The sequence below is a fragment of the Oncorhynchus nerka genome, linkage group LG26, assembly GCF_034236695.1.
Source record: "Oncorhynchus nerka isolate Pitt River linkage group LG26, Oner_Uvic_2.0, whole genome shotgun sequence".
Taxonomy (NCBI): domain Eukaryota; kingdom Metazoa; phylum Chordata; class Actinopteri; order Salmoniformes; family Salmonidae; genus Oncorhynchus; species Oncorhynchus nerka.
In genome coordinates, this window is record NC_088421.1 from 44,876,419 (window position 1) to 44,896,113 (window position 19,695).

The following is a 19,695-nucleotide window of genomic DNA, read 5'->3' on the forward strand; positions in this document are numbered from 1 at the left end:
CTTACTATCTGATCTAGTACTTGCTGTCTGGATGAGAGTTCCCGACCACAGAGGAGTACAAACATACTGTATCTACTGGGTCTTACTATCTGATCTAGTACTTGCTGTCTGGATGAGAGTTCCGACCACAGAGGAGTACAAACATACTGTATCTACTGGGTCTTACTATCTGATCTAGTACTTGCTGTCTGGATGAGAGTTCCCGACCACAGAGGAGAACAAACATACTGTATCTACTGGGTCTTACTATCTGATCTAGTACTTGCTGTCTGGATGAGAGTTCCCGACCACAGAGGAGTACAAACATACTGTATCTACTGGGTCTTACTATCTGATCTAGTACTTGCTGTCTGGATGAGAGTTCCCGACCACAGAGGAGTACAAACATACTGTATCTACTGGGTCTTACTATCTGATCTAGTACTTGCTGTCTGGATGAGAGTTCCCGACCACAGAGGAGTACAAACATACTGTATCTACTGGGTCTTACTATCTGATCTAGTACTTGCTGTCTGGATGAGAGTTCCCGACCACAGAGGAGTACAAAAATACTGTATCTACTGGGTCTTACTATCTGATCTAGTACTTGCTGTCTGGATGAGAGTTCCTGACCACAGAGGAGTACAAACATACTGTATCTACTGGGTCTTACTATCTGATCTAGTACTTGCTGTCTGGATGAGAGTTCCTGACCACAGAGGAGTACAAACATACTGTATCTACTGGGTCTTACTATCTGATCTAGTACTTGCTGTCTGGATGAGAGTTCCCGACCACAGAGGAGTACAAACATACTGTATCTACTGGGTCTTACTATCTGATCTAGTACTTGCTGTCTGGATGAGAGTTCCCGACCACAGAGGAGTACAAACATACTGTATCTACTGGGTCTTACTATCTGATCTAGTACTTGCTGTCTGGATGAGAGTTCCTGACCACAGAGGAGTACAAACATACTGTATCTACTGGGTCTTACTATCTGATCTAGTACTTGCTGTCTGGATGAGAGTTCCTGACCACAGAGGAGTACAAACATACTGTATCTACTGGGTCTTACTATCTGATCTAGTACTTGCTGTCTGGATGAGAGTTCCCGACCACAGAGGAGTACAAACATACTGTATCTACTGGGTCTTACTATCTGATCTAGTACTTGCTGTCTGGATGAGAGTTCCCGACCACAGAGGAGTACAAACATACTGTATCTACTGGGTCTTACTATCTGATCTAGTACTTGCTGTCTGGATGAGAGTTCCGACCACAGAGGAGTACAAACATACTGTATCTACTGGGTCTTACTATCTGATCTAGTACTTGCTGTCTGGATGAGAGTTCCCGACCACAGAGGAGAACAAACATACTGTATCTACTGGGTCTTACTATCTGATCTAGTACTTGCTGTCTGGATGAGAGTTCCCGACCACAGAGGAGTACAAACATACTGTATCTACTGGGTCTTACTATCTGATCTAGTACTTGCTGTCTGGATGAGAGTTCCCGACCACAGAGGAGTACAAACATACTGTATCTACTGGGTCTTAATATCTGATCTAGTACTTGCTGTCTGGATGAGAGTTCCCGACCACAGAGGAGAACAAACATACTGTAGCTACTGGGTCTTACTATCTGATCTAGTACTTGCTGTCTGGATGAGAGTTCCTGACCACAGAGGAGTACAAACATACTGTATCTACTGGGTCTTAATATCTGATCTAGTACTTGCTGTCTGGATGAGAGTTCCTGACCTCAGAGGAGTACAAACATACTGTATCTACTGGGTCTTACTATCTGATCTAGTACTTGCTGTCTGGATGAGAGTTCCTGACCACAGAGGAGTACAAACATACTGTATCTACTGGGTCTTACTATCTGATCTAGTACTTGCTGTCTGGATGAGAGTTCCCGACCACAGAGGAGTACAAACATACTGTATCTACTGGGTCTTACTATCTGATCTAGTACTTGCTGTCTGGATGAGAGTTCCTGACCACAGAGGAGTACAAACATACTGTATCTACTGGGTCTTACTATCTGATCTAGTACTTGCTGTCTGGATGAGAGTTCCCGACCACAGAGGAGTACAAACATACTGTATCTACTGGGTCTTACTATCTGATCTAGTACTTGCTGTCTGGATGAGAGTTCCCGACCACAGAGGAGAACAAACATACTGTATCTACTGGGTCTTACTATCTGATCTAGTACTTGCTGTCTGGATGAGAGTTCCCGACCACAGAGGAGTACAAACATACTGTATCTACTGGGTCTTACTATCTGATCTAGTACTTGCTGTCTGGATGAGAGTTCCGACCACAGAGGAGTACAAACATACTGTATCTACTGGGTCTTACTATCTGATCTAGTACTTGCTGTCTGGATGAGAGTTCCCGACCACAGAGGAGTACAAACATACTGTATCTACTGGGTCTTACTATCTGATCTAGTACTTGCTGTCTGGATGAGAGTTCCCGACCACAGAGGAGTACAAACATACTGTATCTACTGGGTCTTACTATCTGATCTAGTACTTGCTGTCTGGATGAGAGTTCCTGACCACAGAGGAGTACAAACATACTGTATCTACTGGGTCTTACTATCTGATCTAGTACTTGCTGTCTGGATGAGAGTTCCTGACCACAGAGGAGTACAAACATACTGTATCTACTGGGTCTTACTATCTGATCTAGTACTTGCTGTCTGGATGAGAGTTCCCGACCACAGAGGAGTACAAACATACTGTATCTACTGGGTCTTACTATCTGATCTAGTACTTGCTGTCTGGATGAGAGTTCCCGACCACAGAGGAGTACAAACATACTGTATCTACTGGGTCTTAATATCTGATCTAGTACTTGCTGTCTGGATGAGAGTTCCCGACCACAGAGGAGTACAAACATACTGTATCTACTGGGTCTTACTATCTGATCTAGTACTTGCTGTCTGGATGAGAGTTCCTGACCACAGAGGAGTACAAACATACTGTATCTACTGGGTCTTACTATCTGATCTAGTACTTGCTGTCTGGATGAGAGTTCCCGACCACAGAGGAGAACAAACATACTGTATCTACTGGGTCTTACTATCTGATCTAGTACTTGCTGTCTGGATGAGAGTTCCCGACCACAGAGGAGTACAAACATACTGTATCTACTGGGTCTTACTATCTGATCTAGTACTTGCTGTCTGGATGAGAGTTCCCGACCACAGAGGAGTACAAACATACTGTATCTACTGGGTCTTACTATCTGATCTAGTACTTGCTGTCTGGATGAGAGTTCCCGACCACAGAGGAGTACAAACATACTGTATCTACTGGGTCTTACTATCTGATCTAGTACTTGCTGTCTGGATGAGAGTTCCCGACCTCAGAGGAGTACAAACATACTGTATCTACTGGGTCTTACTATCTGATCTAGTACTTGCTGTCTGGATGAAAATAAATGCCATTCAGTGTGTGCATGTAGGAAGCACCACAGGGCTCTGTGGTATAAATAGTCTTCCTCAGAGTGAAGACGGAAACCAAGGACATACATTCATGTGATAAATATACACACGTCTGAAACCCACATGCAAAACCAACACTGGTAGTAGCCAGCTGTACCTCTACATAACATACACCTCCATCTGTACCTCTACATAACATACACCTCCATCTGTACCCCTACATAACATACACCTCCACCTGTACCCCTACATAACATACACCTCCACCCCCCTACATAACATACACCTCCATCTGTACCTCTACATAACATACACCTCCATCTGTACCTCTACATAACATACACCTCCACCTGTACCTCTACATAACATACACCTCCAGCTGTACCCCTACATAACATACACCTCCAGCTGTACCCCTCTACATAACATACACCTCCACCTGTACCCTTCTACATAACATACACCTCCACCTGTACCCCTACATAACATACACCTCCAGCTGTACCCCTCTACATAACATACAACTCTAGCTGTACCCCTACATAACATACACCTCCATCTGTACCCCTACATAACATACACCTCCATCTGTACCCCTACATAACATACACCTCCACCTGTACCCCTCTACATAACATACACCTCCAGCTGTACCCCTACATAACATACACCTCCATCTGTACCCCTACATAACATACACCTCCATCTGTACCCCTACATAACATACACCTCCAGCTGTACCCCTCTACATAACATACACCTCCAGCTGTACCCCTACATAACATACACCTCCAGCTGTACCCCTCTACATAACATACACCTCCAGCTGTACCCCCTACATAACATACACCTCCATCTGTACCTCTACATAACATACACCTCCAGCTGTACCCCTCTACATAACATACACCTCCAGCTGTACATCTACATAACATACACCTCCAGCTGTACCCCTCTACATAACATACACCTCCAGCTGTACATCTACATAACATACACCTCCATCTGTACCCCCTACATAACATACGCCTCCATCTGTACCTCTACATAACATACGCCTCCACCTGTACCTCTACATAACATACACCTCCACCTGTACCCCTCTACATAACATACACCTCCAGCTGTACCCCTCTACATAACATACACCTCCAGCTGTACCCCTACATAACATACACCTCCAGCTGTACCCCTCTACATAACATACAACTCTAGCTGTACCCCTCTACATAACATACACCTCTAGCTGTACCCCTCTACATAACATACACCTCCAGCTGTACCTCTACATAACATACACCTCCAGCTGTACCTCTACATAACATACACCTCCAGCTGTACCTCTACATAACATACACCTCCATCTGTACCTCTACATAACATACACCTCCATCTGTACCTCTACATAACATACACCTCCAGCTGTACCCCCCTACATAACATACACCTCCAGCTGTACCCCTACATAACATACACCTCCAGCTGTACCCCTCTAAATAACATACACCTCCAGCTGTACCCCCCTACATAACATACACCTCCAGCTGTACCCCTACATAACATACACCTCCAGCTGTACCCCCCTACATAACATACACCTCCAGCTGTACCCCCCTACATAACATACACCTCCAGCTGTACCCCTACATAACATACACCTCCAGCTGTACCCCTCTAAATAACATACACCTCCAGCTGTACCCCCCTACATAACATACACCTCCAGCTGTACCCCTACATAACATACACCTCCAGCTGTACCCCTACATAACATACACCTCCAGCTGTACCCCTCTAAATAACATACACCTCCATCTGTACCTCTACATAACATACACCTCCAGCTGTACCCCCCTACATAACATACACCTCCAGCTGTACCCCCCTACATAACATACACCTCCACCTGTACCCCTACATAACATACACCTCCAGCTGTACCCCCTACATAACATACACCTCCATCTACCCCCCCTCTACACATAACATACACCTCCATCTGTACCCTCTACATAACATACACCTCCAGCTGTACCCCCTACATAACATACACCTCCAGCTGTACCCCCTACATAACATACACCTCCACCTGTACCCCTACATAACATACACCTCCAGCTGTACCCCCCTACATAACATACACCTCCATCTGTACCCCTCTACATAACATACACCTCCAGCTGTACCCCCCTACATAACATACACCTCCAGCTGTACCCCTACATAACATACACCTCTAGCTGTACCCCCCTACATAACATACACCTCCACCCCCCTACATAACATACGCCTCCATCTGTACCTCTACATAACATACACCTCCAGCTGTACCTCTACATAACATACGCCTCCAGCTGTACCTCTACATAACATACACCTCCAGCTGTACCTCTACATAACATACACCTCCAGCTGTACCTCTACATAACATACACCTCCACCTCTACATAACATACACCTCCATCTGTACCTCTACATAATACACCTCCAGCTGTACCCCTCTACATAACATACACCTCCAGCTGTACCCCTCTACATAACATACACCTCCAGCTGTACATCTACATAACATACACCTCCATCTGTACCCCCTACATAACATACACCTCCATCTGTACCTCTACATAACATACGCCTCCACCTGTACCTCTACATAACATACACCTCCACCTGTACCCCTCTACATAACATACACCTCCAGCTGTACCCCTCTACATAACATACACCTCCAGCTGTACCCCTACATAACATACACCTCCAGCTGTACCCCTCTACATAACATACAACTCTAGCTGTACCCCTCTACATAACATACACCTCTAGCTGTACCCCTCTACATAACATACACCTCCAGCTGTACCTCTACATAACATACACCTCCAGCTGTACCTCTACATAACATACACCTCCATCTGTACCTCTACATAACATACACCTCCAGCTGTACCCCCCCTACATAACATACACCTCCAGCTGTACCCCTCTAAATAACATACACCTCCAGCTGTACCCCCCTACATAACATACACCTCCAGCTGTACCCCTACATAACATACACCTCCAGCTGTACCCTCTACATAACATACCCCCTACATAACATACACCTCCAGCTGTACCCCTCTAAATAACATACACCTCCATCTGTACCTCTACATAACATACACCTCCAGCTGTACCCCCCTACATAACATACACCTCCAGCTGTACCCCCCTACATAACATACACCTCCACCTGTACCCCTACATAACATACACCTCCAGCTGTACCCCCCTACATAACATACACCTCCATCTGTACCCCTCTACATAACATACACCTCCAGCTGTACCCCCCTACATAACATACACCTCCAGCTGTACCCCCATAACATAACATACACCTCCAGCTGTACCCCTACATAACATACACCTCAGCTGTACCCCTACATAACATACACCTCTAGCTGTACCCCCCTACATAACATACACCTCCACCCCCCTACATAACATACGCCTCCATCTGTACCTCTACATAACATACACCTCCAGCTGTACCCCCCTACATAACATACACCTTCAGCTGTACCTCTACATAACATACACCTCCAGCTGTACCTCTACATAACATACGCCTCCAGCTGTACCTCTACATAACATACGCCTCCAGCTGTACCCCCCTACATAACATACGCCTCCAGCTGTACCCCCCTACATAACATACACCTCCAGCTGTACCTCTACATAACATACGCCTCCAGCTGTACCTCTACATAACATACGCCTCCAGCTGTACCTCTACATAATATACACCTCCACATAACATACGCCTCCAGCTGTACCTCTACATAACATACACCTCCAGCTGTACCTCCTAAGGCGAGCCAAAGTAGAGAATGGTACTGAGGGTGAGTGAGTGAGTGAGTGAGTGAGTGAGTGAGTGAGTGAAGAGGTCAAGCATTAAGACGGTCACAAATGGCACCCTATTCCCTACATAGTGAACTACTTTTGACCAGAATGACCAGAGGGTTAAAGCAGTGCCTCAATCCGATGGTGGAGAAGAACCCAGGGCCCTAATCACAGGAGCCGTTTGAGACGGACTGCTTGCTCACCTCCTCAACGATCTTCAGGCGTTTACTGATCGGCTCCATAGACGAGGCAGGCTGAGGAGGGGAGAGAAAAGGTTCAACGGACAGACATTAGTTTACACACACACAGTGGTGCTAATGCTAACATACCCCTAAAACCAGCACACTGAATGCATCCCAAAACAGCACTGCGTTCCCTTTATAGTGCACTACTGGTGACCAGGGCCCAGACGGGGCTTTAGCCAAACGTAGCCATTCACTCACTGACTGGACAGAGACACTTCTTATTCCTGGTTCTGGTGGTGTCGTTGAACGGCTAAGCTAATGCTAGCTAGGGTTTGTAGCAGGTTGCTAGGCCTGCTTTAGTAACACAGACGAGGACGGTGTGATTTCACTAATTCAGTTTTCGAGGAAGTAGAAAACGAGAGGGGGATTTATATTTTGAAATATATATATTTTTTAATTGTTTTATACACAGAGTTGCTAACTTTCCACTGAAGCTGTGTTATGGAGCGTCTTCTTGAGTTTGTGTAAATTCACTCTGAATCTCCCTCAGACAATACACATAGTCTGTGTGTGTGTGTGAGCGGAGGTGTCAAACCCACTTTCCCCAGGGGCCTATAGCGGAGGTGTCAAACCCACTTTCCCCAGGGCCCGCATTCAATCTCCCACCAGTTCTGGAGGGCCTCAATGAAAATGTAGAAATTATCCTCTGTCAAAATATATTGGAAAGTATATTCAGTTTGTTCCATATGTCTGACGCCCCTGACTAGACGTTGGAGGTTTCTGCTGTACTAGTAGTTTCTGCTGTACTAGTAGTTTCTGGTGCTGTACTAGTTGTTTCTGGTGCTGTACTAGTTGTTTCTGGTGCTGTACTAGTTGTTTCTGGTGCTGTACTAGTAGTTTCTGGTGCTGTACTAGTAGTTTCTGCTGTACTAGTTGTTTCTGGTGCTGTACTAGTAGTTTCTGCTGTACTAGTTGTTTCTGGTGCTGTACTAGTTGTTTCTGGTGCTGTACTAGTTGTTTCTGGTGCTGTACTAGTTGTTTCTGGTGCTGTACTAGTTGTTTCTGGTGCTGTACTAGTTGTTTCTGGTGCTGTACTAGTTGTTTCTGGTGCTGTACTAGTTGTTTCTGGTGCTGTACTAGTAGTTTCTGGTGCTGTACTCTGGTGCTGTACTAGTAGTTTCTGGTGCTGTACTAGTAGTTTCTGGTGCTGTACTAGTAGTTTCTGGTGCTGTACTAGTAGTTTCTGGTGCGTGGCTAGACGTTGGAGGTTTGTGCTGTACTAGTAGTTTCTGGTATGTGGCTAGACGTTGGCGGTTTGTGCTGTACTAGTAGTTTCTGGTGTACTAGTAGTTTCTGGTGTGTGGCTAGACGTTGGAGGTTTGTGCTGTACTAGTAGTTTCTGGTGTGTGGCTAGACGTTGGAGGTTTGTGCTGTACTAGTAGTTTCTGGTGTGTGGCTAGACGTTGGCGGTTTGTGCTGTACTAGTAGTTTCTGGTGTGTGGCTAGACGTTGGAGGTTTGTGCTGTACTAGTAGTTTCTGGTGTACTAGTAGTTTCTGGTGTGTGATTAGACATGCAGTAACATGCAGGGAACACCAGTTACAACTGTAACTACTGGAGTTATCTGACTGACCACGCGGTGCTACAGTTTACCAGTTACACTTTCAGGGCTGTGGCCACTGCCATGTGTCCAAAATAAGGCAAGGAATTATGGAACTCAGAGTGCATAGTGTTGCCTGAGGAGGGGGAGATTCAGAGTGCATAGTGTTGCCTGAGGAGGGGGAGATTCAGAGTGCATAGTGTTGCCTGAGGAGGGGGAGCTCCAGAGTGCATAGTGTTGCCCGAGGAGGGGGAGTTTCAGAGTGCGTAGTGTTGCCCGAGGAGGGGGAGATTCAGAGTGCATAGTGTTGCCTGAGGAGGGGGAGATTCAGAGTGCATAGTGTTGCCTGAGGAGGGGGAGATTCAGAGTGCATAGTGTTGCCTGAGGAGGGGGAGATTCAGAGTGCATAGTGTTGCCCGAGGAGGGGGAGTTTCAGAGTGCGTAGTGTTGCCCGAGGGGGAGATTCAGAGTGCATAGTGTTGCCTGAGGGGGAGATTCAGAGTGCATAGTGTTGCCTGAGGAGGGGGAGATTCAGAGTGCATAGTGTTGCCTGAGGAGGGGGAGATTCAGAGTGCATAGTGTTGCCTGAGGAGGGGGAGATTCAGAGTGCATAGTGTTGCCTGAGGGGGAGATTCAGAGTGCATAGTGTTGCCTGAGGGGGAGATTCAGAGTGCATAGTGTTGCCTGAGGGGGAGATTCAGTGTATAGTGTTGCCTGAGGGGAGATTCAGAGTGCATAGTGTTGCCTGAGGGGAGAGTGCATAGTGTTGCCTGCGAGGGGTGATTCAGAGTGCATAGTGTTGCCTGAGGAGGGGAGATTCAGAGTGCATAGTGTTGCATGAGGAGGGGGTGATTCAGAGTGCATAGTGTTGCCTGAGGAAGTAGTGAACTATATAGGGAATAGGGTTTTGGACTCTGGTCAAAAGTAGTGCACTATACAGGGAATAGGGTTTGGGATTCTGGTCAAAAGTAATGCACTATACAGGGAATAGGGTGCCACCTGGGATGCAGGAAGGATTCAGAGAGAAATCCATGCAAGAGCAGCAGGATAGAGAGATGGGAGGGAAGGGAGCTCTACAAACAATACATTTCACGTGCTTCCAGACTAAATAAACCATCTAATTCATTTATTTCATTAAAAACGGTGCCCCATAGAAGTACCAGTGAAATGTAAAAGGAATCGCCACAGTAGTGTACAGATAAACATTTACATTGAATTAAACTACCTAATAAAACTGAACTACACCACACAGAAAAAGGTAGGGGAAGAAAGGGTTAATTAATGATCAATTGAGAAAACAGTTAACAAGCAAAAAAAACAAACAAAGGTCTCCAAACTGTCTGCTTCCTGATTCTATACCCTTCTCCTGAAGTGTGCACTTGCACACTCCCCATGGTGGGTTTAAAAAGCACCGGACCAGCGCCGGCGAAGCGCCCAGCGCCCTAAGCACCGGCTGGACGAAGTCAGTTTCCACCATTCTGAAATCCATGATGGGGAGCGTAAGAGTCTTCAAGAGAAGGATAGACAATTGGAACGCAGACGTTATTCCTATGAAGCTCATACACACTCCTATGTTATTCTCCCACCTAACAGAGTAGGGTGAAGTTGCCCGTAGACGCTGATCTTGGGTCAGATTAGCACGGGGGAGGGAAAGCTGATTCTAGATCTGTACCTAGGGGGAACCTCACCCCCTTAAAACCCCAACAGTGTGCAGTCACAGTGCAACAGCTGCAAAACCAACTAGCACCCCCCCCCCCCCACAAACCAAGCAAAAATGTTGAACAAACGTTCAGCAAACTTTCCCTCTTACCTTCTCAGTCTGGCTGAGCAGAAAGTGGTGGAAATGGGGATCATCCCGTACTGGCTACAATGGAAGAGAGTTCAACTGTTGAAATGGAGATCATCCTGTACTGGCTACAATAGAAGAGACTTCAGTATTCTCTAAACTGGTAGTACTACTAGTGGTATTCTCTAAACTGGTAGTACTACTAGTGGTATTCTCTAAACCTCTAGTGGTATTCTCTAAACCTCTAGTGGTATTCTCTAAACCTCTAGTGGTATTCTCTAAACCTCTAGTGGTATTCTCTAAACCTCTAGTGGTATTCTCTAAACCTCTAGTGGTATTCTCTAAACCTCTAGTGGTATTCTCTAAACCTCTAGCGGTATTCTCTAAACCTCTAGCGGTATTCTCTAAACCTCTAGCGGTATTCTCTAAACCTCTAGCGGTATTCTCTAAACCTCTAGCGGTATTCTCTAAACCTCTAGTGGTATTCTCTAAACTGGTAGTACTACTAGCAGTATTGTCTAAACCAGTGTTTCCCAACCCTGGTCCTCCAGTACCCCCAACCCTGGTCCTCAGTACCAACCACCCTGTTACCCCACAACCCTGGTCCTCCAGTACCCTCAACCCTGGTCCTCCAGTACCCACAACCCTGGTCCCCCAGTACCCCTCAACCCTGGTCCTCCAGTACCACCAACCCTGGTCCTCCAGTACCACCAAGCCTGGTCCTCCAGTACCACCAACCCTGGTCCTCCAGTACCACCAACCCTGGTCCTCCAGTACCACCAACCCTGGTCCTCCAGTACCACCAACCCTGGTCCTCCAGTACCCACAACCCTGGTCCTCCAGTACCCACAACCCTGGTCCTCCAGTACCACCAACCCTGGTCCTCCAGTACCACCAACCCTGGTCCTCCAGTACCACCAACCCTGGTCCTCCAGTACCACCAACACTGGTCCTCCAGTACCACCAACAGCCCAACCCTGGTCCTCCAGTACCACCAACAGCCCAACCCTGGTCCTCCAGTACCACCAACAGCCCAACCCTGGTCCCCCAGTACCCCCAACCCTGGTCCCCCAGTACCCCCAACCCTGGTCCTCCAGTACCCCCAACCCTGGTCCTCCAGTACCCCCAACCCTGGTCCTCCAGTACCACCAATCCTGGTCCTCCAGTACCACCAACAGCCCAACCCTGGTCCTCCAGTACCCCAACAGAACACATTGTTATTGTAACCCTGGACATGTCCAGTTGAATCAGGTGTGCATCAAGTCCTCAATGAGTTGAACGAGGTGTGTTTGTCCAGGGATACACTTAAACTGTACTGTTGGGGGTACTGGAGGACCAGGGTTGGAAAAGACGGCTCTAACCTCCCACCACTACCCGTATCCTCTAACCTCCCACCACTACCCGTATCCTCTAACCTCCCACCACTACCCGTATCCTCTAACCTCCCACCACTACCCCGTATCCTCTAACCTCCCACCACTACCCCGTATCCTCTAACTTCCCACCACTACCCGTATCCTCTAACCACTACCCGTATCCTCTAACCTCCCACCACTACCCGTATCCTCTAACCTCCCACCACTACCCGTATCCTCTAACCTCCCACCACTACCCCGTATCCTCTAACCTCCCACCACTACCCGTATCCTCTAACCACTACCCCGTATCCTCTAACCACTACCCCGTATCCTCTAACCTCCCACCACTACCCGTATCCTCTAACCTCCCACCACTACCCCGTATCCTCTAACCTCGCACCACTACCCGTATCCTCTAACCTCTACCCGTATCCTCTAACCTCCCACCACTACCCCGTATCCTCTAACCTCCCACCACTACCCCGTATCCTCTAACCTCCCACCACTACCCCGTATCCTCTAACCTCCCACCACTACCCGTATCCTCTAACCTCCCACCACTACCCGTATCCTCTAACCTCCCACCACTACCCCGTATCCTCTAACCTCCCACCACTACCCGTATCCTCTAACCTCCCACCACTACCCGTATCCTCTAACCTCCCACCACTACCCGTATCCTCTAACCTCCCACCACTACCCGTATCCTCTAACCTCCCACCACTACCCGTATCCTCTAACCTCCCACCACTACCCCGTATCCTCTAACCTCCCACCACTACCCGTATCCTCTAACCTCCCACCACTACCCCGTATCCTCTAACCTCCCACCACTACCCGTATCCTCTAAACCACTACCCCGTATCCTCTAACCACTCCCATCCTCTAACCACTACCCTCTAACCTCTAACCACTACCCCGTATCCTCTAACCACTACCCCGTATCCTCTAACCCTATCCTCTAACCTCCACCACTACCCGTATCCTCTAACCTCCCCACTACCCCGTATCCTCTAACCTCCCACCACTACCCGTATCCTCTAACCTCCCACCACTACCCCGTATCCTCTAACCACTACCCCGTATCCTCTAACCACTACCCCGTATCCTCTAACCTCCCACCACTACCCGTATCCTCTAACCTCCCACCACTACCCCGTATCCTCTAAACTCCCACCACTACCCCGTATCCTCTAAACTCCCACCACTACCCGTATCCTCTAACCTCCCACCACTACCCTGTATCCTCTAACCTCCCACCACTACCCGTATCCTCTAACCACTACCGGTATCCTCTAACCACTACCCCGTATCCTCTCACCACTACCCCGTATCCTCTAACCTCTACCCGTATCCTCTAACCTCCCACCACTACCCCGTATCCTCTAACCTCCCACCACTACCCGCATCCTCTAACCTCCCACCACTACCCGCATCCTCTAACCTCCCACCACTACCCGCATCCTCTAACCTCCCACCACTACCCCGTATCCTCTAACCTCCCACCACTACCCCGTATCCTCTAACCTCCCACCACTACCCGTATCCTCTAACCTCCCACCACTACCCGTATCCTCTAACCTCCCACCACTAGCCGTATCCTCTAACCTCTACCCGTATCCTCTAACCTCCCACCACTACCCGTATCCTCTAACCTCTACCCGTATCCTCTAACCTCCCACCACTACCCCGTATCCTCTAACCTCCCACCACTACCCCGTATCCTCTAACCTCCCACCACTACCCGTATCCTCTAAACTCCCACCACTACCCGTATCCTCTAAACTCCCACCACTACCCGTATCCTCTAACCTCCCACCACTACCCGTATCCTCTAACCTCCCACCACTACCCGTATCCTCTAACCTCCCACCACTACCCGTATCCTCTAACCTCCCACCACTACCCGTATCCTCTAACCACTACCCGTATCCTCTAACCTCCCACCACTACCCGTATCCTCTAACCACTACCCCGTATCCTCTAACCTCCCACCACTACCCGTATTCTCTAACCTCCCACCACTACCCGTATCCTCTAACCTCCCACCACTACCCGTATTCTCTAACCTCCCACCACTACCCGTATCCTCTAACCTCCCACCACTACCCGTATCCTCTAACCTCCCACCACTACCCGTATCCTCTAACCTCCCACCACTACCCCACTAACCACTACCCGTATCCTCTAACCTCCCACCACTACCCCGTATCCTCTAACCTCCCACCACTACCCGTATCCTCTAACCTCCCACCACTACCCCGTATCCTCTAACCACTACCCGTATCCTCTAACCTCCCACCACTGCCCCGTATCCTCTAACCTCCCACCACTACCCGTATCCTCTAACCTCCCACCACTACCCGTATCCTCTAACCTCCCACCACTACCCGTATCCTCTAACCTCCCACCACTACCCGTATCCTCTAACCTCCCACCACTACCCGTATCCTCTAACCTCCCACACACTCCTCTAACCTCCCACCACTACCCGTATCCTCTAACCTCCCACCACTACCCGTATCCCTCCCACCACTACCCGTATCCTCTAACCTCCCACCACTACCCGTATCCTCTAACCACCACTACCCGTATCCTCTAACCTCCCACCACTACCCGTATCCTCTAACCTCCCACCACTACCCGTATCCTCTAACCACTACCCGTATCCTCTAACCTCCCACCACTACCCGTATCCTCTAACCACTACCCGTATCTCTAACCTCCCACCACTACCCGTATCCTCTAACCTCCCACCACTACCCGTATCCTCTAACCTCCCACCAACCTCCCACCACTACCCGTATCCTCTAACCTCCCACCACTACCCGTATCCTCTAACCACTACCCGTATTCCTAACCACACTACCGTATCCTCTAACCTCCCACCACTACCCGTATCCTCTAACCTCCCACCACTACCCGTATCCTCTAACCACCACCCGTATCCTCTAACCTCCCACCACTACCCGTATCCTCTAACCTCTACCCGTATCCTCTAACCCTCCCACCACCACCCTACCCGTATCCTCTAACCTCCCCACTACCCGTATCCTCTAACCTCCCACCACTACCCGTATCCTCTAACCTCCCACCACTACCCGTATCCTCTAACCTCCCACCACTACCCGTATCCTCTAACCTCCCACCACTACCCCGTATCCTCTAACCTCCCACCACTACCCGTATCCTCTAACCTCCCACCACTACCCCGTATCCTCTAACCTCCCACCACTACCCCGTATCCTCTAACCTCCCACCACTACCCCCGTATCCTCTAACCTCCCACCACTACCCCGTATCCTCTAACCTCCCACCACTACCCCGTATCCTCTAACCTCCCACCACTACCCTGTATCCTCTAACCTCCCACCACTACCCCGTATCCTCTAACCTCCCACCACTACCCGTATCCTCTAACCTCTACCCGTATCCTCTAACCTCTACCCGTATCCTCTAACCTCTACCCGTATCCTCTAACCTCTACCCGTATCCTCTAACCTTCCACCACTACCCGTATCCTCTAACCTCCCACCACTACCCGTATCCTCTAACCTCCCACCACTACCCCGTATCCTCTAACCTCCCACCACTACCCGTATCCTCTAACCTCCCACCACTACCCCGTATCCTCTAACCTCCCACCACTACCCCGTATCCTCTAACCTCCCACCACTACCCCGTATCCTCTAACCTCCCACCACTACCCCGTATCCTCTAACCTCCCACCACTACCCCGTATCCTCTAACCTCCCACCACCCCACCACTACCCCGTATCCTCTAACCTCCCACCACTACCCCGTATCCTCTAACCACTACCCGTATCCTCTAACCTCCCACCACTACCCGTATCCTCTAACCTCCCACCACTACCCCGTATCCTCTAACCACTACCCGTATCCTCTAACCTCCCACCACTACCCGTATCCTCTAACCACTACCCGTATCCTCTAACCACTACCCGTATCCTCTAACCTCCCACCACTACCCCGTATTCTCTAACCTCCCACCACTACCCGTATCCTCTAACCTCTACCCGTATCCTCTAACCACTACCCGTATCCTCTAACCACTACCCCGTATCCTCTAACCACCCACCACTACCCGTATCCTCTAACCTCCCACCACTACCCGTATCCTCTAACCTCCCACCACTACCCGTATCCTCTAACCACTACCCGTATCCTCTAACCACTACCCGTATCCTCTAACCTCCCACCACTACCCCGTATTCTCTAACCTCCCACCACTACCCGTATCCTCTAACCTCTACCCGTATCCTCTAACCACTACCCCGTATCCTCTAACCTCCCACCACTACCCGTATCCTCTAACCTCCCACCACTACCCGTATCCTCTAACCACTACCCGTATCCTCTAACCTCCCACCACTACCCGTATCCTCTAACCTCCCACCACTACCCCGTATCCTCTAACCTCCCACCACTACCCGTATCCTCTAACCTCCCACCACTACCCCGTATCCTCTAACCTCCCACCACTACCCGTATCCTCTAACCTCCCACCACTACCCCGTATCCTCCCACCACTACCCGCATCCTCTAACCTCCCACCACTACCCGTATCCTCTAACCTCCCACCACTACCCGTATCCTCTAACCTCCCACCACTACCCGTATCCTCTAACCTCCCACCACTACCCGTATCCTCTAACCTCCCACCACTACCCGTATCCTCTAACCTCCCACCACTACCCGTATCCTCTAACCTCCCACCACTACCCGTATCCTCTAACCTCCCACCACTACCCGTATCCTCTAACATGCAACAATTTCAAAGATTTTACTGAGTTATAGTTCATAAGGAAATCAGTCAATTTAAATACATTTATTAATTAGGCCCTAATCTATGGATTCCACACGACTGGGAATACAGATATACATAGTAGCTATAGTAGTAGCAGCAGCAGCAGTCGTAGCAGCAGTCGTAGCAGTAGCAGCAGTAGCTATAGTAGTAGTAGTAGTAGTAGTAGTAGTAGTAGTAGCTATAGTAGTAGCTATAGTAGTAGTAGTAGTAGCTATAGTAGAAGCTAGCAGCAGTAGCTATAGTAGTAGTAGTAGTAGCTATAGTAGTAGTAGTAGTAGCTATAGTAGTAGCAGTAGTAGCTATAGTAGTAGTAGTAGTAGCTATAGTAGTAGTAGTAGTAGCTATAGTAGTAGCTATAGTAGCTATAGTAGTAGTAGTAGTAGCTGTAGTAGTAGTAGTAGCTATAGTAGTAGTAGATGTAGTAGTAGTAGTAGCAGCAGTAGCTATAGTAGTAGTAGTAGTAGCTATAGTAGTAGTAGCTATAGTAGTAGCTATAGTAGTAGTAGTAGCTATAGTAGTAGCAGTAGCTATAGTAGCAGTAGCTGTAGTAGTAGTAGCTGTAGTAGTAGTAGTAGCAGCAGCAGTAGCAGCAGTAGTAGTAGCAGTAGTAGCAGTATTTGCTAAACTAGTAGTAGTAGTGTTCTCTCAAGAGACTCCCTGGCCTGATTGAGGTTGCATCATATTCCCTAGGCTATATAGTGCACTTCTTTTAACATGAGTCCTATGGGCCCTGGTCAATAGTAATACCCTATACAGGAATTAGGCTGGCATTTGGGACATCCATATAGGCTCCAAAAATACATTCTACACAGGTCTACGCTGCACAGAGGATCAGATATGGTTGGATGCCTGGTAACGTGTTTCAACATGACAGGGACCAGACTAAACTGAGCCTCGGCGATGTGACGTTGCCACGAGCAGCAGGATGAACCGCAGGTCTTACAGACGAGAATATCAGAGAAGAAGTTTAGCATCACGATTCATACTCAGTCGTTGCTGAAGTCCATCTGATATTGCTGTTAACTTTGTCCCCGACTCCCATCTCTAATATGGTGTAAGAATCTATTATAATCATATGCGGTGTTTTTGTTTCTGGATGGAGCAAATGTTTCTGTACAGCAAAAGCGACAAAAAAAATAACTTGTTCCCAATATTTTTTTAAGCAGAAATGTTTACTTAAAAATCTGAAAAATCAAGTATTTAGCTCCAATATGAAACTCTTCTTCTGCCACGTTAGAATGACTGGGATTACAAAGCATTGACGCCTTGTTTCCTTCTGACTAGTCATGTTGGAGAGGAACTCCCACTCAGCATCTCTACCACAGTGGTCACCAACCCCTGGTCCTCCCACTCAGCATCTCTACCACAGTGGTCACCAACCCCTGGTCCTCCCACTCAGCATCTCTACCACAGTGGTCACCAACCCCTGGTCCTGGGACTCCCACTCAGCATCTCTCTACCACAGTGGTCACCAACCCCTGGTCCTGGGACTCCCACTCAGCATCTCTCTACCACAGTGGTCACCAACCCCTGGTCCTGGGACTCCCACTCAGCATCTCTACCACAGTGGTCACCAACCCCTGGTCCTCCCACTCAGCATCTCTACCACAGTGGTCACCAACCCCTGGTCCTCCCACTCAGCATCTCTCTACCACAGTGGTCACCAACCCCTGGTCCTCCCACTCAGCATCTCTACCACAGTGGTCACCAACCCCTGGTCCTCCCACTCAGCATCTCTACCACAGTGGTCACCAACCCCTGGTCCTCCCACTCAGCATCTCTACCACAGTGGTCACCAACCCCTGGTCCTCCCACTCAGCATCTCTACCACAGTGGTCACCAACCCCTGGTCCCTCCCACTCAGCATCTCTACCACAGTGGTCACCAACCCCTGGTCCTCCCACTCAGCATCTCTACCACAGTGGTCACCAACCCCTGGTCCTCCCACTCAGCATCTCTACCACACAGTGGTCACCAACCCCTGGTCACCAACCCCTGGGACTCCCACTCAGCATCTCTCTACCACAGTGGTCACCAACCCCTGGTCCTCCCACTCAGCATCTCTACCACAGTGGTCACCAACCCCTGGTCCTGGGACTCCCCCACTACCACAGTGGCACCCCTGGTCCTCCCACTCAGCATCTCTACCACAGTGGTCACCAACCCCTGGTCCTCCCACTCAGCATCTCTACCACAGTGGTCACCAACCCCTGGTCCTCCCACTCAGCATCTCTACCACAGTGGTCACCAACCCCTGGTCCTCCCACTCAGCATCTCTACCACAGTGGTCACCAACCCCTGGTCCTCCCACTCAGCATCTCTCCACAGTGGTCACCAACCCCTGGTCCTCCCACTCAGCATCTCTCTCCCACTCAGTGGTCACCAACCCCTGGTCCTCCCATCTCTACCACAGTGGTCACCAACCCCTGGTCCTCCCCTCCCACTACCACAGCACCCCTGGTCCTCTCTCAGCATCTCTACAGTGGTCACCAACCCCTGGTCCTCCCACTCAGCATCTCACAGTGGTCACAGTGGTCCCACCAGCACCCCTGGGTCCTCCCACTCAGCATCTCTACCACAGTGGTCACCAACCCCTGGTCCTCCCACTCA

The 19,695-nt window shown here is 49.1% G+C and overlaps 1 protein-coding gene across 6 annotated transcripts in view; it reads right to left on the bottom strand.

Annotated features, from left to right (window-relative positions):
- The window catches only part of glyr1 (glyoxylate reductase 1 homolog (Arabidopsis)), a 38,540-nt gene that overhangs the window by 11,356 nt on the left and 7,489 nt on the right, over positions 1-19,695 (bottom strand). For 3 of the 6 annotated variants that reach the window (XM_065010819.1, XM_065010822.1, XM_065010820.1), the window contains 2 exons: positions 10,924-10,977; positions 7,533-7,583 (listed from right to left, as the gene is read on the bottom strand). In XM_065010819.1, coding sequence (XP_064866891.1) covers positions 7,533-7,583; positions 10,924-10,977 — 105 coding nt within the window. The remainder of the gene's footprint in view (positions 1-7,532; positions 7,584-10,923; positions 10,978-19,695) is intronic. The other 3 variants (XM_065010821.1, XM_065010823.1, XM_065010824.1) reach the window with 1 other exon arrangement.